Here is a 24,053-nt window from a genome sequence, read left to right as displayed (position 1 = left end):
AAAATGACATCATCAGATTAATGGTCAGCCACTTGAGACACAGAAGCAAACAAGTTAATCAAGGCAAATTTTTCATCATAAGTGTAAACATATGCCACAACATTCCTCCTATTCTCCAAGAGGCTAGCTTAAACTTCAACATATGAGCTTGACATCTAAGAATTTTTAAAAACAAGTGCTGCACAAAAAACCCCACTTTTCCCCCATATTCATCAACACTCTTCCCATCCTTGTCAGAAAGAGATGGATTAGTATTCAACAAATGTTAGCAGCATCTGGATTTGCTAAAGCAACAGCTGCTAGGTCTGAACTAGGATGAGTACATAAAAACTTAAAAGGCTTCAGAAACTTTATACAGTCTATCTGCTTTCTTGGGAGCAGCAGGCTGACTATCATGCAAGTTACAGTCTGTGACAAATATCCTCCAAAGCAGAAAGAACAGGAGGAACAAGAGTAGGTTTTGGAAATTCCAGTTGTACCAAATCATAATACATGCTGACGGACAGAGAAACTAAACTGCTTTCCCAGTGAAGCAAATTATTTATTCTGGAAATAGTTTCAGAGAAAGACAATTATTCAAAGTGACTGACTGAAGCCATACTCTCCTCAAAATCTGAATCAGAAATATGTGATGACAACATATAATCTATACCTTCACTCTCATTTTGAGGTTCAGTCATTTGAATCTCTTTACAAAAAGAAGAATCTATTTTTCTTTTACCAGAAACAGCCACACAGGAAGGGTCAAGAGCCTGAAATAAACCCTGAGTGAAGCCCAGTAAATAACTCCTGCCAAGAGTAATTGAGACAGGAGAAGACATAAGTCTAAGTTTTTCTTTCTTTCATTTTTGACAGGAAACACACCCACTTTTTCAAGGAAAAAATCACTAAGGATGGGCATAGATTTACGGCTAGGCAGAGTGGCATTCTCTGCCTCTTCCCCAGAACTGAAAACAGTGGCTCCCCCTTGTCCGACAAGGGACTCAAACAGCCACAGAGGACAAGTCTAACCCCTGGTCCATAGTGTATCTAGGGCAACACCAGTGGGAGACAAGGAAAAAGAGAAATTGCCATTGAAACAGTTTTGTCCACATCAAAATCAACCTCTGCCGCCAAGGCACTTTAGCAGTCTGCTGTTGTTGCAAAGGCTGTTTCATAACTTCTTTTTTTGTCTGGAAGAAGGAAACATCATGGAACCAGTAGGCTGTCCCATAGTTAACCCAAAAATTATGCCTAATGCCTAGGGAAGCCTGGCTCAGTAGTCGATAAAACAGGTAAGAAGTAAAAAGTAACTTTTTTCCCTCTGAAATCACAGTAAAAAGCAATTTACACTTACCCTAGTTCCCAAAAGTAATTTAAAGAAGAAGAAAAAAGTAGTTTAAAATAAGTTTTAACAACTTCTTACAACAAGAGTAAAAAAGTGACAGTCATGTTTAAAAGCAATTAAAGTGCTCCTGGAAGTGTCCTGGATGGCAAGTGAGACACCTGACAGAAAATCTTTTACATTTGGACATGTATGATTTTTTGGTACTGAGTTTCCAGGCTTCCTGCCAAACTCACAGTACATACTCAGAAAAGAGGTGCTTAAAAGGAATCAAAGCCCTATCACCCATAATGTCATTTGAAGAGTGGAGTGGAAAGGTGATGACAGATAAGAGATCCCTTGTCTTGTGTGAGATGATCCACCCAGTGGGGTAACTTATGGAGATTGTCCCTGGCCAACTGGCAACGAAGGGGGAAACCAATGCTATCTGGACCAAAAGGGAGTTACCAGCAAGAGTTTGGGATAGTCTTGCCAATCTTGTGCAGAACTTGTAGCAAAACAGGAAGCGGGGGGGGGATACAGAAACACTCCCTTCCAAGGAAAAGACAGGGCATCCAGATGATTTGATACTCTTGAACAGTATAGAGGAAGTTGCCTGTTCAGAGGGGAGGCAAAAAGACCTACCTGAGGAACATCCCACTGATGAACTATGTCCAGAAACACATCTCTGTGAAGTATCCATTTGTGAGCCTGTGTTCTGGACTTGCTCAAAGAGTCTGCCACTAGACTGTACTCTGAAGGAATGTAAACTACCTGAAGAGTCACTCGATAGATGGCAGCTAGATCCCATGCCTGAAAAGCTAATCTGCAAAGGAGATAGTACCTCGTACTTGTTTAAACAGCACATTACAGTGGTATTGTCTGTGAAGACTTTGAGGGGGCCAGGGTGGAAAAGGGAATGAAAAGCTTTGCAGAGCCAAAAGCAGAGCTCTCATCTCTTTTACACTGACATGATCTTATCTCTGATGAGGAAGCCAGAGACCCTTGACTTTTAAGGGACTACAAGAAGCGCCCCATCCTAAGTCTGAGGCATCCATGAACAGTTCCTGAGACAAAACTGGAACCTGGAAGGGAAGCCCCAGACCGAGTGAGAGCTGTTGAATACATCAATGAAGCTCACGTTTGAGTCAAGGAATAGGGAACTCCAGGGGGTGGCATTGTTGAAGCTACATAGATATGAGGTACCAGTGAAGCTTCCTCACATGCAGCTTGGTGGGAGGAAGCATTAGAATAGTGAAGGACATAAATCCCAGAACCTCGAGAAATTCCTGGCTTTGAGAGAGGACAGAGGAAGGAGAGACTGGAAAAAGGGTGTCAAGAGACAAAACCTTGGAAGCAGGAAGAGAAATCAGCATGGTAACAGTCTGAAGCCTGCACCTGAGAAAAACATAATTCTGGGACTGATTTCTTGATAATTATGGTAAACCCCAGACTTTGTAAAAAAAACAAAGGTCAAAGTGGAGATCCTGAAACAGACCACTGGAAGAAGACACTCGAATGAGGGGGTTGTCCAGACAGGGAAAAATTTGTAACCTCTGAAGCCTGCAAACAGGAGTGAGGCATTTGGTGAATACCACTGGGACAGTAGAAAGGCCAAACAGCAAAGCGGAGAACTGAAAATGCAAGAAAGAAACAGAGAAACATAAACATTTCATGAACAGACAGTAAATGGAAATTTGAAGGTATGCATTCTTGAGGTGCAGAGAAACCAAAAATGAGGAAGAAGAAACAAGGACTAAAAAGACAACAGCCGGAAAGAAGGGACCTTTAGAAAAGTGCTGAACGGAGAAAGATCCAGAATTGGTCTCTGTGTACCTTCCTTCCAAGGAACAAAAAAATTCTGGAATAAAACCCCTTTCCCACATGCGTGGGTGGAATGGGCTGAATGCTGTCCTGATCCAAAAGTGAATGCAGAACTTCGGGGAAATGAGGAAGCTTTTAGAGGAGGTTGAGGAATGCCTGAAGGGGGAAGGGATTTCAAAACCACGAAATACCCCTGGCAAATGACAGACAGCACCCAGGAGTCTGATGTGATCCAATGCCAATTTGGAAGAGACAAAGAAAGGAGGACAGACAAGGGAACCTTGTTGAGGGGAAGAGAAAGCCAAACATCAAATGGAGACAGGCTTGTCCTGAAAGAAAGGCTTTTGAGACAAAGGAGTATGAGTGGATTTAGCAGGGGAATGCGCCTAGATCCCTTCTTACCTTTAGGAGGTGGGGAAGTCTACAGACAAAGGTGGACTTAGAAGGGTAATTCCTCTGGAATTTGGGGATAGGGGAGACAAAAAAATGTTTGAGTTCCTGCAAGGCCTTACACTACGCAAGGTTAATGTGAATGCAAGAGACACCTTTTACACTATCTTTCTGACAGCATTCACAAATTGCTTTATGGCTTTGAAAGCCAGCAAAACACTTGGTGCTTTTTTGTAACTAGTAGTACACAGAGCATATAAAGTTCCACGCACCACAGCGTATTATGATGTGGTCTCTGATCATAACCCTTTATTATTATTCGAGACATGGATGCAAAGATTCACCTATGGAGCTTCATTCCAGAGATGAATTTCTTGGCATCCATGTCTTGAACACATAATAAGCAGGTTATGATCAGCGACCTGAGCATAATCCCCTATATTCATGTATTCAAGAAATTTACCATGAAAGCGAAGTTTGAGAGGTGAATTTCTTGAATCCATTTCAAAAGCAAATTAACAAATCAATAATATTTGATGACCTGATCATATTTCTCTGTGCTGTCCTGATATACTACAATTTAAAGGCAAAAAAAGTGTAAACAACTTTGAAAACTAAAACACACTTAGCACTGCCATACAGACAGCAGGCAAAAGGGGAGTTTAACTCTGATGAGGAAATAGCTTCAAATACCGTTAAGATACTTCATACAGATACTTTTTTTGTGGCAGCATGAAAAGCCTTGCAGCTAGCTTCTTCTTCATCTTTCAGCTTTTCCCGGTATTAAAGTCGAAACACTTTTGATTCTGTTCAGTGCATCAGAACATTACAGTTATCAAAGGTGCATAACAAAGCCTGTCATGCAACTTTCCGACACCAGAAAGGTACACAACAACCTTAACTTTTTGCCAGTTTGGGAGTGTAATTAGCATGATCTAATTAGTATGTTCTATGTATTACAATGCTTGTTATAGTGCAGTTCATAAATATGAAGCTTGTTACTAGTGATGCTCATGCTGCCACACAGACTGCAGGATCAGAGTACTGAACTGAAAATATACAGAAAGCTATGAAAGATTTAACATGCTTTATTCTATGACTCAAACAAATAAAATATGGCAGAGCATAGTGTCAAACATCTTTTAAAGCTTTTGGCTAATAAGAAGTGAACTTTGATTCTGATTGCTAATTGAGTGGTACAGCTAAGTTTGCAACAGCTTTCAACACTGTCAGACACTTTGTGCTCCAACATTTTGTAAACTTGTACTGTGCTGGTGTAGATAAAACTGTCCATGTACAATAAACAATTATGCTTGTCTCTCTAATCATTGCACTTTGCTCACGCATTCTGGAAAAGGATTAAAGAAATTCGCGTTGAGGTGAATTTCTTGAATCCATTTCTTGTAGACATCAGCAATATAGTTAATGTCAGCAACTCTTTCATAATCCTCGAAGTAAAAACACAGAAGGAATTCAGACAGCTATATAGCAGTATATATTACACTGCCTAGGTCTCGGTGCACTTATAAATGGTGTAAGGCAAACTAATAGTTTTGCAGTGAATGAAATGCATGTACTATTCCATAATTTAGTCACGTAACTAACATCTACAGATTAGGCAGAAATGCTTGGGGCAGCTTTTTTTCAGTCCTTGATTCCTTCTGCTCATCTAAGGCACGCTGAACCCCCCCCCCAAAAAAAAAAACTGCTTTATGACTATTACTTCATGCAAAGGGTAAAGACTTGGGCAATGGGTATTGTTGCCATAATTTGATTCGGGCTCATCTTTGTTTACTTTACTCCCCCCTGTTCCAATCTATCAAAGGGGAAACATAAAGAAGTGTGATGCCCGTGCACTGGCCCAGTAATCAAGCAGCCTCAATCCTCACCACTAGCACCAGTGAGGGGCACGCACATTGGGAAGGATAACAAGTACACACACAGTAAAATACAATTTCCCTTAAGAGATCACAGTTAGTCTAGGGCTGGTTTCTCCTTTTCTCTCCACATCCCCAAAGAGATTCCCCACTGGCACTGCTAGAAGGTAGAGGTCTCAGTCTAGCGGAGAAGCTAAAACCTCCAGCACCCTCTCTGTCCAACCAGTGATTTGTGTCCCTGCCCAAGTAGCTGACACACACACACTTTGAGATATGAGTTATATACAAAGACACAGACATTCCTGGGGAAGGCTCTCCAGCTATGCCCCATTCTCTGCCCAGGCTATATGGTAGAAATCACTGCTATCAACCACTAATATCGGCTACTAATAAGGCCCTTACCAAAGGGTGTCCAATTTTACTGTGCAATATAATTATCATCCAATTACTAAGTATGATGAACAGCAAGGCTTATTGGAGTGGCTTGGAAAGTATCACTATATACATGCAATGTACTCTAGAGCTTAAATTATCTCTACAAAAAACAGCCACAGTTGAAAGGTTTAAAAATATTTAATAATAAATAATAAAAACACAAGACAGTTCTCCTCAATTCAGCAGAGTGCTAGTCAAAAATTCAGACATCACAGAAAAATGCTTAAAATAATATTGTAGGTCTGACATAAACATAGAAAACAGCTATACTATTTTCTATTTCTAAGAGAAACAATGTTCTAAATAACTTACATACAGAGCAAAGACAGAGTACTGGTGATGTTGTCAGTTCTGAAGACCAATGCAAAATGCTCCGATTCCCTCTCTCTGAGAAAGTTTTACACTGATAATACATCACTGCTGACTCATTTTAGATTACATACTTCTTGACACTTCTGATTTAGCTTCCCAGGCTAAAAGAAACTCAAAATTTGCATTTCTTTTTGTAATGTGCCACAGCAATAAAAGACATTATACATGTAAAATCTAGCAATTAACTCTGATCCCAAAACAATAGAAATAATTTGCTGGTCCAGAGATCATGTCTCTGAGTTTGAGATCATTCACACAATGCTCGACTTATATGCTTTCTTCCAGCAGAGTGCACTGTGGTTAAATCTTTGAAGCTCAGTACAACATATAGTTTAATCATAACATATAGTTCTCTGTTACATTTGTAAAACCAGCCTGTGGATTGCATTAATATTTACAAATCACATAAAATGATTTATAAGATTCTATCTGGCTGGGCAGGCAGCCTTTCAGTTTTTCACAAGAAGCACTAGTCAAAAAACTATTTTGGGTTTCTAATACTGTGACAGGAATACAGCCCATTCCTAAGTGCATGAGAGTTCAAGAAATTACTACTGCTTCAGTATTTGATGTTTATAAAGAGTGCTCTTCTTAGCAGCTTGTCAGTCTTAATCTGCCACAGTGGTACAAAGACTGAATCATTCACTTCCTTCCCCTGAAGAACAAATTTATTTATATTTGTTTATGAGGGTAGTGCTCTGATTTCAAAGGACCATTTGCATGCATAGTCTGGGTGAACAAGATTACATAAGAAATTAACAAAACATATTTTACAAATACAATGATATGCTAAAAACATATACATATTTACAGATGCAAGAATAAGTTAAAACATTTAGTTCAAGAAGCAGTTTACAGTGGGCTTCCAAGATGGCTGCACATTGAGTAATAGCTTGTTTCTAGGTCTCCCACTGTGAAACAGAAACTCAGCAGGGAAGGCCAGAAGACTTGTGTTTATGGGTAAATTTCAGTAACTGGCTAGTAAATGCACTGACTGGATGGATGCCAGGAATAAAGAAATACAGAAAACCTGGAAAAAAAATCAGCTACAAAAAGTGAGGAAGACACACTGATTGGGGAAAGTTCTGCAGCTATTCAGCAAAAAGCAATGCAACCTTTAGACATAACCACCAATAATCTACAGGAAGATATAAGACAACTGCATACAGACCTGGTTAAAATAAACAAAACACTAATGGAGTACATCAACACAGACAACAAAAGGATGGAAAAAATGAAGAAGCTTTAAATAGATATTCAGATGAGATGATAAAGTTGCAAAAATCAGAGGTCGAAATGAAGAAAAAACTGGATGAATATGACACTACTCAGGAAGAGATGTAGCAAAAAATAACAGAATTAGAGGGCAGAGCACATAGGAAAAAAATGAGAAGTTATGTACCTACCATAACGTTCCATGTTAGTTGTCTTCTTCTCATCTTCTTTCTTGCTGGATGGGTTCAGAGCTGACCTTCGGCTCCGACTCGGCCTATACTAAAGCTCGAGAGCGATTTATACCGGCTCGAGGCTACCCTATATCCCATAATGCTAGGCGCTAACTACCCAGATCTCGTTTGATAGCTGAAAACCATAGCAGTTTAGCTCTCCAACAAAAGGAGGAGAGGAACCTCGCTAGAAAGTCACCTAGACATATAGCTACCAGAAGGGATAGCCTAGGGGTCAAGCTGAGGCAAGAAGAAGATCCCCAAGGATCCTTTAGGTCTGTCCAGGCTAGGGGGATGGTGGACGAAGAAAGAAGGCAAGAAGAAGACAACTAACATGGAACGTTATGGTAGGTACATAACTTCTCAATGTTAAGTTGTCAATCTCGCCTTCATTCTTGCTGGATGGGACTGCGTCCCTAGCACCTTCACCCTGGGTGGCTCATCGGAACAGACTCTTGAGAACGGTGGAACCAAAATTAGCCCGGCTTCTGGAGGCCATGTCTAATTTGTAATGAGAGATAAAGGTATGAGGAGAGGCCCAAGTGGCTGCCGCACAAATGGAATCTATTGGTAATCTAGCCTGAAAAGCTATTGAGGTGGCTAATGCTCTGGTTGAGTGAGCCCTGGTCCTTGACGGTGATCACAGATGCCAGCCATCTAGAAAGGGTTACTTTGGAAACTGGAAGGCCTTTCTTACCTGCTGCATAACAAAGGAAGAGCTGCTCAGATCTCCTAGTTTGTTTGGTTCTTTCCAAACAGTAACAGAGTTGATGATGAACGTCCAGAAAGTGCAGTTTTTGTTCCGCTCTGTTGGAGTAGTTGGGGAAGAAAACTGGAAGATCAATAGTCTGGTTTAGGTTCGCTTCAGAAGAAACCTTAGGTAAAAAGGATGGCTTAGTCCTGAGGGACACTCTGTCTTTATGGAAAACTAGATAAGGTGGACGAATGCAAAGGGCCTGAAGTTCTGACACTCTTCTTGCAGATGTTATGGCAACCAGAAAGAGAGTTTTCCAAGATAGCAATTTCAGGGAGCAGGAAGCCGCAGGTTCAAAGGGGGGAAGAATCAAGGAGGTTAGAACCAAATTTAAGTCCCACTGCGGTGGGGGGTCCCTGATTGGGGGCTTAAGCAAAAAGATACCTTTGAGAAAGGTTTTACAAAGCTTATGGGACATGATACTGGAGTCCGAAAAGCCTGCATGAAAGTTCGAAATAGCCGCTAACTGTACTCTGATGGTGGAGGAAGAAGACCCTGAGTGAAACAATTCGGCTAGGAAGTCTAGGACTGATTGGATAGGGGCAGTAAAAGGATCTATATTTCTGGCTCCTGCCCAGAAGGAAAAACGCTTCCACTTGCTGGCGTAAATCCTCCTGGTGGATGACTTTAAGGAAGCTATAAGTATGTCACGCACAGAATGGGAAATAAGGGGAAGCCTGGCTAGGGTTGGAATTGGAGCAACCAAGCTGTGAGGTTGAGAGATTGCAGGGAGTGGTGCAGCTGTCCCGACTGATGGGTCAAAAGATCTGGCACTGGGTCCAGATGCCAGGGCTGCCCCAAGAGGTAACGATGCAGGAACGGGAACCATATCTGATGAGGCCAGTAAGGAGCAATGAGGATCATGGTGGCTCTCACGGTGGTAGCTTTCTGAATCAATTGAGTGATTAATGGAAAGGGGGGAAAGGCATACAGAAGTCCCCGGGGCCAATCGTGGACTACAGCGTCTCTGGGAGGGGGGGGTGGCCGGGAAGAGGGAAGAGAGTGAAGAAGTCGTGGCACTTGCTGTTTTGAGGTGTTGCAAAAAGGTCGCAGCAAGGTCGACCCCATTTCTGAAAAATATCTTCCACTATTGTTTGTTTGAGAGACCAGTCATGAGGCATGAGAATGGCTCTGCTCAACCTGTCCGCTATGATGTTGGACTTCCCGGGGATGTGTGTTGCTGTCAGAAACTGCTGAGAGGAGATCGCCCACTGCCAAAGTCTGAGAGCCTCTCGACACAAGGGATAGGACTTGGTTCCGCCCTGCTTGTTGATGTACCACACTACGGACATATTGTCCGTCTGAACTGGAATAGTCCCGATGGGAAGAGAGTCCTGAAGGGCTTGCAACGCTAAAAGTACTGCTCTCATCTCCAAGACATTTATGTGCAGGTGGCACTCGAAAGGTTGCCATGTGCCCTGGACTGTCCTGCCCTGAAAATGCCCCCCCCACCCGATCAGGGAGGCATCCGTTGTCACCGTGGCGACCGGAGGAGGAGGAACAAATGGTCTGCCCTGAAGTACTTGAGGGGAGACCATCCACCAAGAAAGGTGTTTCTTGCAAGACAGGGTTATTAAAACGTTGTGTGACATTGGAAGCTGTTGAAAGGACCACTGGGAAAAAAGCATCCATTGAAGGATCCGCATATGAAAGCGAGCTAGGGGAAATAGAGTAATGGCTGCCGCCATGAGACCTAATACCTTCAGGACAAACCTGGCTTGTATTTTGTTGTTCTGAAGAAGGATGTGAACATGCCTGCGAATATCTAGAACTCTTTGTTCGGTCAGTTTTGCGGAATGCCGGACTGTGTCCAAGGTGGTGCCTATGAAGGTAATAGACTGACAAGGCGACAAGGCAGACTTTTCAAAATTTATGGAGATACCTAGCCCTTTGCAAGTATGAATGGTGTAATCTCTGGAGCGGAGAAGTTGACGCCTGGTGGTGGCAGTGAGGAGCCAGTCGTCTAGATATGGAAACACCTGGAATCCTTGACGTCTCAGATGAGCTGTAACCGCTGCCATGCATTTGATGAACACTCCGGGGGCTGTAGTGAGACCAAAGGGCAGGGCTCTGTACTGATAATGACTGGTTCCCAGCCGGAAGCAGAGAAACCTCCTGGAGCGCCTGTGCATCTTGATGTGGTAGTACGCATCCTGAAGGTCTACTGAGCACATCCAATCGTCCTGACCCAGAAAGGGTAGAATGGACTGTAGCGTGACCATCCGCAACTTCGTTCTTCTTACAGACCTGTTTAGTCTGCTGAGATCCAAAATGGGTCTCCAGTCCCCTGTCTTTTTTGGTACTAAAAAGAACTTGGAGTAGATTCCGGATCCTTGTTGGTCTGCTGGGACTGGCTGGATGGCTCTTTTTGCTAGCAGTTTTGATATTTCTAGTACTGCTTGTTCCCTTAGACTGGGTGGAACATCTGGAAGGGGTCCTTTTGGCTGAGCTGGGGTCTGGATAAATGGAATTTTGTAACCCTCGGATATGATCGACTGTACCCATTTGTCTTGAGTGAGTGAAAGCCAGGCTTCTGGGTACAGTGATAACCTTCCCCCAACTGCCTCTGAAGGCGGACAGTCGGGCAGCTTCTCAGGGATGCTGGAAGGGTTTGTCAGAAAGAGACTCTCTGCTACCCTGATTTTGCGGACCTCCTCTGCCCCTGGGGCGGCGTCTGTTATTGTTCCCCCCCCTGCCTCTAGAGGGGAACTGACCTCTTATGTCAGGCGCGACCTCTTGTGGTTTACCGAACCACATCTTCCCACCCTTCTGACCCTTAGGGTATGGTCTAGACGGGGTGGAAAAACGGACTCCCACGGCAAAGAGAGTCTTGCCTTCTTGCTCGCATCGGGTCAAAGTATCCTTCACCTGAGGTCCAAACAAAGCTGAACCGTCAAAGGGGGAGTTAGTGAAGGACGCCTTAAAGGGGTCTGCAAAGTTACAAAGCCGCATCCAGGCGTGACGCCTTAAGGCCACGCCTGTGCCTGCAGCCCTACTCGCCCGATCGGCCGCATAGGAAATAAGCCGCATGGAGGAGTTGACAATGGAATTCAGGGTTGCCAGCTGGGAATTTATTTTGTCTTGAGACCCCGCAGCTGTTGGATTCTGTAAGACCTCACCCACTTCTTTGAGCATATCTCTTTGAAGGCGGGTGAAGTGGCACAAATAATTCAGCAAACGCATGACAAAGGTCGCTGAAGAAAACATCCGCTTGCCGTACCTATCCATAGTCCTAGACTCCTTGTTAGGAGGACGAACAGGTACTGAAGGATCAGCCAGTTCCTTCTTAGTGGCTGCAGCCAACACCATGGCATCAACCGGGCCACCCTTGGCTAAAAACTGCTTGTCTGAAGGGGCTGTTATAAATTTGGAAGGCCTCCGTGGGGTAGGTTCCATCGTGTCAGGGGCCGTCCACGCCTTCCGTGCCACCACTTCCATGAGGGGGTCGAAAGGCGGAGACACCCAGGAGGTGGAAGGGCAAGAGCCAAAAGCCTCTAGGTAAACCGACTCGTCCTCGGAAGGGTTAAGGGTAGACCAGTTCCCCCTCTGCTTCAGGATTTCAAGGATGTCTGAAAAGGAGACATCCTCAGAGGGGGACCGTGGGGACCCTTCCGACTCATCCAAGTTGGTATCCGATGTGACGGACTCAGAGGAGTCCACATGTTTCCTCTTACATTTCCTCTTCCGAGGGTGTTCCCCTGACGGATCAGGGGAAACCTCGGAAGAGGAGGATATTCCCAATGGGGAAACCTGAGGCGTTGGATCTCTACGGTCAGGAATGAGAGGTCGTGGTCCGAGAGCCTGGAAGACCTGGAGGAATGGGTTCGATGACTCCACTCCGAGAGTAAGGGAGACCTCGGAGCCGAGTGAACAGACTCCAAGGATGGAGATCTGGACCTCTTAAGGCTAGCAGATGGCGCCGACACCACAATCGGCGCCAACTGTGTCCCGGAAACATCGGCTCCGGTTCGAGCCGATGTAGAAGCTTGAATCTGAGGAACATCGACTCCAGCCGGAGCCGATGAAGAAGACTGTGTCTTGGAAACATCGGCTCCAGCCGGAGCTGATGAGGCAGCAGTTCGAGAACCACCAGTCGAAGGCTTTGAGCTCGGAGCCAACGGCTTAGATGGCTTCGAAGGCTTCCCCAAAGAAGACTTGGTCGGGGAACCTTCAGGCTTTAACAAGCCCCTCAAAATCAATTTATTTCTGCGTTCCTGCAGGACTCTTGGGCTGAACGCATGACAGACCAAACAAGAGTCCTGCAGGGGCAGAGGGCCCAGGCAATAAACACAAGAAGTGTGACCGTCTGTCAGCGACATTTTCTGACAGCACGAGTCACACTTCTTGAAGCCTGAGACCCTGGTGTCTTTTGACATCTTAAGAACAAAAACTAAACACACACACACACACACACACACACACACACACACACACACACACACACACACACACACACACACACACACACACACACACACACACACACACACACACACACACACAGACACCCTATTAACAGTAAAGTCAGTCACACAAAAAAATAAACTGACAAGGCAGAAAAAGGCCCAAAGGCCTAACCCTATAACGAAGGGAATTAAAAAAGGTCTAAAAAGGGGCCTAAAGGGGGATTAGCTATGAATGGGAAGCTAATGGGATGGTCGCTAACTAAAACTAAGAAAAACCCAGTCTAAAAATAGCAATTTTTTTAAGAGAAAACTTCTAACCTGAAGAGCCGGTAGTAAACGCACCTCGTAGCTGTAAGCGGCAAATGAGATCTGGGTAGTTAGCGCCTAGCATTATGGGATATAGGGTAGCCTCGAGCCGGTATAAATAGCTCTCGAGCTTTAGTATAGGCCGAGTCGGAGCCGAACCCATCCAGCAAGAATGAAGGCGAGATTGACAACTTTACATCTGAGATTTTCAACCATACCAGAGAAGCTGGAAAGAAGGCTGTGGTGGTACGGTGGTAGCGTTGTTACCTCACAGCAAGAGGTTCTCCCATTCAATTCTCGGCTGGGCCTGGGAGTGCCTTCTGTTTGGAGTCTGCATGTCCTCCCCGCGGTTGGGTAGCATTCGAAAGACATGCGTGCATAAATGGGCGTGCCTTCGTTGAAGGCTGGGCGTCGAGCTGGCACCTCGGCATTTTGTAAAAATCTACTGCCAATCATTAGTGGACTGGAGTTCCGCTGTGGCGACCCCTTACCAGGAAAAGCCGAAAGACAAACAACAACAACAACCAGAGAAGGTGAAAAGAAAAAAAACTGCATTAATTTTATGAAAGCACAAATAAGTAACTGGACTGGTATTCCACAGCAGGAGTTGTTAGCTGAAAGGGCTCATTGTGTGTATGCTCCAAACCTGGCTATAAGAAAGCAACCTAGACCTTTAATAGTAAAGATGCAATCCTACCAGCAGAAGAAGTCGATTCTGACAAAAGTGCGGCAGAAGGACAAAGTACTAAAAGTGGTTGCCAGCAGAGTGTTTGTGGAGAATGATTACTCTTACACCAGACAGAACAGGAACAAATTTATTCCACTATTCAGAGAATGTCAAGATGCAGGTGTAAGATTCAAACTGCTGTACCCAGCTGCCTTCAAGTATTCTTCCCTGGAGGGACATAAATCATTTTTTGATGAAGAAAATGCTAAGGAGGAAATACAAAAGTTTGTCCAACAAAAAAAAAGCTGTGAAACAGAAGGAGAGTCTGCTTCTTGTTCTTCTGATAATAAAGACCGAAGAGGGACTGCACCTATAAAACCTTTTCACATTTTTCAACAGAAAATGTTGGAGAGAAAGAAGGGAGCATGGGATTTGACTAGAAGAATTGAGAACATGTTAGAAATGAAGCAGAGACAGGATTTTGGAGATGAACAGTAATAAGACCAGTAACTTAATATGGGATTACAATGGAATAATTATATTTGTGAAATATGACAGAACAAGAAAGTCTGGAAATATGGGACTTTTTCAGAATTTGTTAGGACTTGTGGGGGACTCTAAAGCATATGCCCTACTTCATGTTATTAATATTCAGAAAAGTGCTTTAGGGAGGGGAAGAGGAGGGAGAACGGTAACTGTAAATAAAGATTTTTTTCTTAAATAGTACCAATTATGTGGCATGTGGTTTTCTTTACATGACATAAAGCTCATTTTTTTAGATATTTTAAATGTAATGGGAATTGTAAACAGGTGCTACTGTTCTTTCTTTTCTTTCTCCCTTCTCTCTCTTTCTCTCCTTGTTCAGTTTTAAGAAATGTAGTCACTGCAATATATAAAAAAGCCTGGTTAAAAAGCATGATAAAAGAAAAATGAATGTGCTTTTTCTCATTCTTGCATTGGGAAATGACTGACTTAAGGACCTTAGATTGATTCAGTAACAAGTTTTAAGACAGGTGAAGTAAATGAAAAAGAACATTTATTATTATGAGGCTTTTTTCTAGCAAATACATGCATGCTCAGTAACAATTCTGCAGCTGCTTTTCATGTTTCCATGGAAACAATTTGATAAAGAAAAACTGGCTGCCTGGTTCTCATGTCTCCATGGAGACAATCTGATAAAGAGAAACTGGCTACAATCTAGTGGAGAGATTGGCTGAGGGAAAAAAAAAGAAAAGAGAACTTGGCTAGGAGATAATGTTCTCTGAAACCATTCAGGGGCTTTCCCAATGTAGCTAATGTTCTCTGAGTACATTCAGGGGATTTACGAGCTGGGAGAACTATAAAGATAAAACAAAGCCAATCAGCACTTAGTAAAACCACAGGCTACACCATGCATGGATGACCTTTCTTTTAGGTTAACTCAGGTCTGTGAGTGTGGCTGTCAGCTTGGGACTTTTGTTCCTATCGGGGGGGGGGGGGGTAAAACATCAGTATTTAAAGGTGTACATAGTTTTGTGTGTTAGTATTAAGTTGATAGATTTTGGGGGGTACTGGGGGTGTGTTTGTACTTTTTTTCTTTGAGGGCTTTCAATAAAACAAAAATTTTTAGAAGATGTAACACAGGCTCAAATGTATATGGCAAGAAACAACTGTATAAACGTTCAACCTTCCAAAAACAGTATGCATGTAACACAAAAACAGGAGCTAGACATTTAACAAAAACGGTGTTATACATAAAAGGTGGAAATAACTTTTTAATACAACAATGCTTTCTTTAATGTCTTTAAATGTAAATGGCCTCACCGATAAATACAAACAAGAAAGAGTAGTAAACTATATTAAAAATATAGAGAGCAAATAGCTATGTTACAGGAGACATACTTAGAAAGAACTGAATATGGGAATGTGATAATAAAAGGTTTTCAGGATGGCTGTTCAGCAGAATAACTGGGACAAAGGAAAAGAGGAGTACTTACATAAATTGCAAGAGGAGCTCCAATAGTGATAGAAGAAGATAAAAAAGATAACAATGGCAGGTTTGTAGTGCTAAGAGGCTGCTGGCAAGGGAGGAGGATTACACTGGTATGTATTTACATTGCACCTAAAACTGCTATAACGGAGCTTAAGAAATTTCTGGGAGAAATAATCAGTTTTCAGCAAGGAATATTACTTATAGGTGGGGACTAGAATTTGATTTGCTGCAGTGAAAATGTGTCTTGGGGTCCCATAAGAGAAAATATAACAAAGGAGGGTAGATTTTTGAAGACATTTATGAAAATATGTGGCATGGAAGATGTGAATTCAGTAATAGGAGTTAGGAGTGAATTTACATATTATTCCCCAAGATATAAAACTTGGGCTAGGCTAGACTAGAGAGAATTTACATTTCACGTGAACATATGCATTTAATAGAAGGTCTTGATACCCACCCAATAACTATTTCAGATTGTGCACCAATAATAGCTAAAATAAAAACACAGGGACATGAAATAGAAATGAGACATCGGTGCTTTCCTACTTATCTGTTGAAAAGAGAGTAATTTAAGGAATAAGCAGTGGAGATTATTCAGGAGGTGTTAGAGAAGATAGAAATTTCTTCTGAAAATAAAGCTCACCAGTATTAACATCTTTGCTCAATAACATATCCAAACAATCTATTTCATGCCTATGCACCCCGTAAGTGAATCTCAAAAATCATGTGGTTGCATTTATATATTCAATCACCTCTTCCTCACTTCCCTTCCATAGAATAAATTTGTGTTCCAAAAACCTATGGTATGTTAAGATCTTGAACATAAGATGAGAAGAAAACACATATCTTTTTTCCCATTCTATTAATACCAGGTTGGCAAACACCGGTGCACATTTTGCACCCATTGCATAGGCATGAAGTGGATTTTTTGCATATATTATTGAGCAAAGATATTAATACTGGTGAGCTGTCCTCAAACATTGTTAGAAAGAAGACATATGTAAATACATTTCTCCACTTTGACAGTTGTCACCCTTGCCACCAGTGGAAAAGCGTAGTAAAAGGACAAATGGTTAGATATTCAAGGTTGGTGAGTGATGACAGGAAATTTAATGAAGCAATGACAACCCTAATTGGGATGTTTGAGGAGATGGGGGTACCCTATTCATTTGTTACTGTCAACACGAAAAGAGGTGACAAAATAGGGCCACTAGGTTTGTTCCCATTTTAAAAGGAGGTGAAAGTGGAGGCAATACCACACAGGAAGGAAAGTTTAGTCATGATGGTATGGTAATACAATACAACCAAGATGCAACACTATTAAGGACAAAATGTGCTCATTATGGGAAGAAATTTTTGATAATGACTTAAAAAAAATAGGTAAGGGACCAAAAATAGTATACGGTAGAGGAACAAATATAAAAGAAATGTTGGAGAAAAATAAAGAAAGATCAAGTGCAGCATACAGATCAAAAATGCATAAATGTGGTACATGTAGATCATGTAGGTTTATTAATGATGGTCCTTATGTGGAAATTATAACATCTGACAGAAATCTGAAATGTCCTGGTGTATGTAACTGTAACACTAAATTTGTGGTTTATGTGACTACGTGTGCCTCATGCCCAGCCTTTTATGTGGGCAAGACCACAAGACATTTGAGAGAGAGGATAGCAGAGCATAACAGGGACATTAAGAAACAGAAGCTGAGTAGTGCCCTGTATATGCACAGTAATGAATGCATTAACTTCAAAAAGTTTATATTTTTTGTGTTAGATAGAGTATACCCGGATTTAGATTTACAAATAAAAGAAACAGAATGGCAATTACGTTTGAATGCCAAAAACAAACCAGGGATTAATGACACCATCTCAATAGCATGTATTTTGAAATGTAGAGCAAAAAATATTTAAATATATATTGTTAGTATCACAATTGCTACAGTTGTATCCTGGCTGATAAGATTCCCAAAAGGTTTTATGTTTTTTAAGAAAAGTTTTAGATATATGTTATGTGGAATGTTTTAACATTGTTTTTTTTTAAAGAAAAATAGTTTTCAAAGCAGAACAGATGGGAAATGATGTATGTAATTAGTATATATGAAGCCATTTTAGTGTTTAAATTTGACTCTGACAATGCCTTAGCATACTGGGTGAAAGCGCTAAGTCTATTTCAATTGTATTTAATAAAACTATGGTCATTTCAAACTTCATGCAGTGCTTTTACTTGTGAGTTATTAGTGGTTGAAAAAGTTGAGTGTGAGGAGTTTCTCTTGGATCTGGAAAGTTTTGTTTAACAGCATCTTAAGAGGAGGCGAAGTACCACCATCCTGGAAGAAAGCAGTGGTAGCTGTAATACCTAAAGAGGGTAAAGATTCATCAAATCCAGCTTCATACAGGCCTATTTCAATACTATACCATGATTATAAAGTTTTCATGTCTATAATGGCCAAAGGAATGGCAAAAGTAATGCCAAAACTGATAGATATGGATCAATGTGGTTTTGTGGAGGGGAGGCAAACATTTGACAATATTAACAGAACATTGATGATCCAGAGGGAAGCAGAATGTAAGAAAATACAATCGTTGTTGGTGGGTCTTGATGCAGAGAAAGCATTTGACAAAGTAAAATGGGACTTTATGAGCAATGCAATGGAAGCATTTGCATTTCCTAAAAAAAATATAGGGTTGATTAGGAGGATATATGAGGGATCAGAGGCAAAAATTACTGTGGATGGGGTCTTCTCTGATAATATCTGCTTGAGCAGAGGAACCAGGTGGGTGTGACTTCTTTCCCTTTTATTATTTGCATTATATTTAGAACCACTTGCAAAGAAAATAAGGGCTCTGAAACTCAAGGATATAATTGGTATGGTAGTCAAGAAAAGCTGGCTTTATTTGCAGATGATATTATTTTGTACCTGACAAAACCAGAAAAAGACATTACAGTGTTGTGGAACATTTTGAGACAGTTTTAAATCTTTTTGGGATACAAAATTAATGAAGCTAAAACAAAGGCAATAGTGGTAAATTATGTACCCACACATGAACTGGTTCAGGAATACCCATACTTATGGGGACATGATAAAATGAAATATATAGGAGTATGGATTAAAAATTATTTTAAAGTGGCATCTAAGGATATGTGGGAAGAGACTAAACAAAAAAATAATACAAAAATTGAGAAAATGGAAGCTTTATTATATGGATATGGACAGTAAGATACAAGCAGTTAAAAGGTTTTTGTCTCTTTGGTCTTGTACACAGGTCAGGCATCTTTTTATCAGCCAGAGGAGAAGTTGTGGGTAGCAGTTAATAAAGAGCTTAACTGACTTTGTCTGGAAGTGGAAGACAGCAAAACTCAAGTGGGATAAGTTGTAGAACAGGGGAGATTGGGGTTACCCAATTTGAAGGGGTATTTCAGAGCTACACAGTTAAAACTCCTATACATGGCACAAGTAGAAAAGTATAACTCAAAGTGGAAAGGGATGATGATGAAACACAGGCGAAGCTCAAGAAACAAGGACAGACTGGGATTTTGGATGTAGGCATTTAACGAGATTAAAAATAATCATGCAGAATATTACATCCATAAAGTAGCAGAAAGTATTCCAAGAACTAAACCAAAACAGGAATGGAGAAAGGAGATTCTGCCAAAAGGGATGACTGCAATTAGGGATACAGACAATATGCAAGAGGGGGCTGGAATTTATTGGAGAAAACTGGCAAAGGAACCAAGGTATTGGGAGCAACTAGCTTGAGAGGGAAAGATGACAATAATTTATTTAGAGTGCAGGTTAGAGATTGCCTTCTCTATCAGGGACTGATATCAGAATAAAAGCAAAGAGAAAGAACTGGGGAGGGTCCTAATTGAAAGACCAGCACTGGTAGAGTTTTTAATAGAATCTAGCAGAGAAGCTACCATTAAAAAAGAAATAATTAGTAGAGCATATAAAATACTGCATGATAACTATATAAATCAATCAGAGGAGGTTAGAAATGATTGGGAAGACAGTTTGGATAAGCAATCCACAAAGAAACTATGGGAGGATATATATCTCCTAAATATGCAACAAAATCTAAAAGATTTAGGTTTTTTGCTTGGAAAAGTTTACATAGATTTTTTTATACCTCAAGTAGACTCCAGAAAAATTTTCCTCAGGCAGACACTAAATGTTGGAGGTATGATGGGGAAGAAAGAGGTAATTGGGAACATATTTTTTGGGAGTGCAGTGAGTTGGCAGACTTTAAGAATTCCCTGTGGGATGCACTGTCGAAGATGCTGGGTGGGCAGATTGGTCTAATGAGGGAGATGATTATTCTGAGCTATGATAAAGACAAATATTGGAGGTGTGACAGTGAAGAAAGAGGTAACTGGGAACACTGAGTTGGCGGACTTTAAGGATTCCCCTGTGGAATGCACTGTCGGAGATGATGTTAGGTGTACAAACTGGTGTGGTGAGGGAAATGATTTTTCTGAGAGATGATAAAGAATCAGAATTGTCCAGACATGGTAAGGCTTTGCTGTGTCTAATAATGATGGCTGCCAAAAAAGCAGTTACTAGAAAATGGAAATCAAAGTCTAACTATACTGCAAGTAGTGAATATAGTAACAGAGATAAAACAACTGGAATTGAGATCTTTAGAAAAGGGTAGGAGCAAACTACACAAGAAAAAAATGGGAATTGGGGGAAGAATACATACAAGGGTGGAATGAGGTCTAAAAGGAGGCAGGACATAAATGAACTATGTAATGTTTGAGTGAAAAAAATGGGTAGATTATAAGTGATATATAATGTTTGAAACTGGGAGTGTGTCAGTATGGCTTGTGATGTAAAATGCTTTCAACTAGGATTGTGTTGGTGTGGTTTGTTTTCATTTATATAAATGTATGATTGCCTACGTAGTAAATGATAGTTTAGTAAAGATGTTTCTTGTTAAAAAAAGCAGGAATTTAATAATTTATGTAATATTGCTTATGTTATTTGATATATATATATAGCAATACATGTTAAGTATAATGTTTATGTTAATATAGTTTTATTACTTTTATATGAATGCAAATTTATCTGTGTCACAAGTTAGAATTCAATGAAGGTGTTTGGGGAAAAGCAGTTTACAATGTCAAAACATTGGTGGAAAAATGTAATTATGCTTAGCAGAGCTTTTTGGTTATGATATAGCCATTATGACTGATATTGCTTATGCTACAGGGACAGCAGCATATAATTATGCAGACAGCTATGAAGATATTAGAAGAGGCAAGGGTGAACAGCTGCAGGAAAGGATAGTATGGGGAGAAAACACAGAAATGGTGAAAGAGGCATACAGAGGGAAGAGAAGTGAGAAAGCAGAGGAAATGTGACAGATGTCAAGAGGAGAGGGTGGTATGATGAATGAGAGGCAGTAAGTGAGGGGAGGACAAGCTGAAATGAGGAAGGACGAAACAAGGATAAAGGAGTGTGAAAGAGATTCTGAGTTCATATAACATGACCTGTGAGACAGCAGCTGCACTGTGGGTGAGAGGTGTTCCTTGAGCTGCTGTCTGAAGTTTGACTACTTTTGAACATATCTGAGGGGAATGGACTCCCATTTTTACATGCTAGAAAGGAGAATGCATGGTCAGTGCAATGCAGTTTAGTTTTTGGAGTTAGTAGAGTGGGTTGGGACTGCGAGATACTGCTGAGATTATATTCCAGGTTCTGGTGAAAAGTTTGTGAGAGGGGAAGATGTCTCAGCTGAAAGGGCTTTGTGAATTACTGATCCTAGTATGAAGCTGGTTCTTAAATGTGCTGGGAGTCGGTCAGTTTTGGTGAGACTCAGGCAGTGATGTCCATTAGTTGGGGAATTAGTAAAGAACAGACAGAATTTATTGGAGATTATTTGCAAGGTGGTGGCATTTTTTTTGAGACTGCTGCTATTATGGGTAGTCCAATTTTGGTTTGCGATAACAGTATTCCTTTGCCTATGATAGCTTTGGTTGGCTTGGACAGAATAGATGATAGCTTGTTTACCCAAAACAGTAGTATGTTAACCTTTTTGAGTGTGTTTTGAATGTGTAGTTGAAAGTTAAGAGACTGGTCTAGCCAAATGCTAAGGTATTTGAAAAATGTGGTAGTTTCTATGGTGGTATTATTAACATCTTTAATATTAAGGAAGCTGGGTGCTTTGTCTATTTTTTGGTTCATAGGTTGGTACTAGGCTGTCGGCCCTAGGGCCTATACAAGCCTAGCCATAACAATTCCCTGGCTATTTCTTTCCACACTATTTACTTCCCTGGACCCCTGTCTAGCAGGGTGGCTGACATGATCCCCGGGATGAATTTCCTTTCTCCCATCCAATCGTCAAAGTTCCTTTTGAACAGGGCCAAAGAGGCACTCTGCTTGACATGTATGGGCAGTCTATTCCAGACTCTGGGGAGTCTCTGGGTCAGGAACCTATCCCTCCAGCATGTTTTGTTTATTGTGATGACAAGGTTTAGATTCCTGCAGCGTGTGGCTCTGAGGGATTGGGATTTCTTTAAGTGTAGCATGTCCAACAGCTCTGGGTTTGACATGGCCTTGTACATTAAGCAGAGATCGCCTCTGAGTAGACGATATGCGACAGAGTATAGCTGGAGTTTTTTAAGGCGGTCAGCATAGGGCATTTGCTTTAGGCCTGTGATTCTTTTAGTGAGGTATTTCTGCGGCCTTTCCAGTTGTTGCAGATGTCTTGAGAGGTACATACCAAACGGGGTGTTGTATTCTATAATGGGTCTAATGAGGGATGAGTACAGTGGGACAATGACCTCCTTTTTTCTGGATGAAACGCCCTTATTGATGAAGTGTGCCACATAGAAGGATTTCCTGACTGCTGTGGCAATGTGGTTATCGAAGGTGAGACCACTGTCCACCTGTGTCCCTAAGTCTCTTATCACACTTTCGGTGTTTAGTGTACTGCCACCTATGTGGGTAATTCACGGGTACATGTTTTTTCCCAAAGGGGATAACTATACATTTCTTGGCATTGAGCTTGAGCCCACGGCTCTGGCACCAAGCATTTGTTTCTGTAAGGCCCTTTTGTAGAGTATCCACATCATTTGGGGATTCAATAATCGCTCCCAGTTTGGTTGGTTCTAAATAACATTGCTTTCGTTTTTGAGGGATTGAGTATATGTTTCTGGCCTATTAGCCATTGGTTGAGGGTCTGGAGGTCATCTTGGAGCTGAGTTTTATAACAGAGTGGGATTTGTTTGACTTGTAGATGACCATGCCATCTGCATAATGAATTAGAAGTATCTGAGGGTGATCAAATGGGAGTTTGTTGATAAATATGGAAAACAGTAGAGGGCTAAAGTGGAATACTGGGAAACTTCCTTTCGTAAGAGAAGCTGTTTCAGAGATGGTGGAGACTACTTTCACCTTGAAAGATCTATTAGTGAAGAAATCTACAAACCAAAGTTTTAAATCGTCACTAATGCCTATTTCAGTTAATTTGTCAAATAGTAAGTTATGGTCAATTAGATCAAAGGCTTTTGTTAGGTCAATAAAGACAACTCCTGTCAAGCTGCCTTTGTCCATACTGGATAGGATGTCATTACAATATCAGCAATAAATGATCATTTGTCCTTCCCCATTGGGAACTCTGACACCTGAATGGTTATTTAGACCAGTCACCAGCAGCAAAAGAAAAGATGCCCTGTACCCAGATCAATGGGCAGCCATTTATGACAATATTGTGATATTTAGAGAGTATGACCAAAGCTACTGTACCACATTCGTACAGCTTACCTCTCCTAACTCCTTTTGAAATGCTTTTCTGGCAGTTTCTCTCTCATTCTTAAACTGTTTTTTTAGCATTTCAAGGCGCTCTGTAAATAATCTTGCCTCTGTCTTGGCATCATCTAATTCCTGATCTCTGTAATATGGGAAAGAGAAAAAAAATCATTTCAGGCACTGAGATTTCCATGTATTTCAGATTATGTAAAATTATGCTATTTAGTGAATTACAGGAAAAGTACAGTTGTGTAAATTACTTGCCATGCAGAGCAAATCAGACAAATTTACTAAGCAGTTTGTACTTTCCTGTGAGAACCAACGCTCCTATCAAGCCTGCAAAAGTATGTACACAAGTGTTATTAGACTCCTATGAATAACCAGCACTGTCATGTACTCTCTCTTTTTCTTTGAGTCTAAGAGCGCTGTAGGGAAAGTGTGTTTTTTGAGGAAAATCCCTAGTACTGAGACAATAATAATGCCAACAATTAACACAAAAAATCATAAGAAACACTATTACAACTGTCATACCACGGTAAACAGTAACTA

General features: G+C 41.2%; 1 protein-coding gene across 1 annotated transcript in view; it reads right to left on the bottom strand.

Moving 5' to 3' along the window:
* Positions 1-24,053, bottom strand: part of CCDC150 (coiled-coil domain containing 150) — a 2,807,665-nt gene that overhangs the window by 641,582 nt on the left and 2,142,030 nt on the right. Inside the window, exon 21 of the mRNA XM_044070503.1 lies at positions 23,520-23,646. Coding sequence (XP_043926438.1) covers positions 23,520-23,646 — 127 coding nt within the window. The remainder of the gene's footprint in view (positions 1-23,519; positions 23,647-24,053) is intronic.

Source organism: Protopterus annectens, chromosome 4.part1 (genome assembly GCF_019279795.1).
Source record: "Protopterus annectens isolate FY-2018-M chromosome 4.part1, PAN1.0, whole genome shotgun sequence".
Lineage (NCBI taxonomy): Eukaryota > Metazoa > Chordata > Ceratodontiformes > Protopteridae > Protopterus > Protopterus annectens.
Note: the sequence above shows the minus strand (reverse complement) of the source record. Positions and strands in the feature narration are given on the sequence as shown.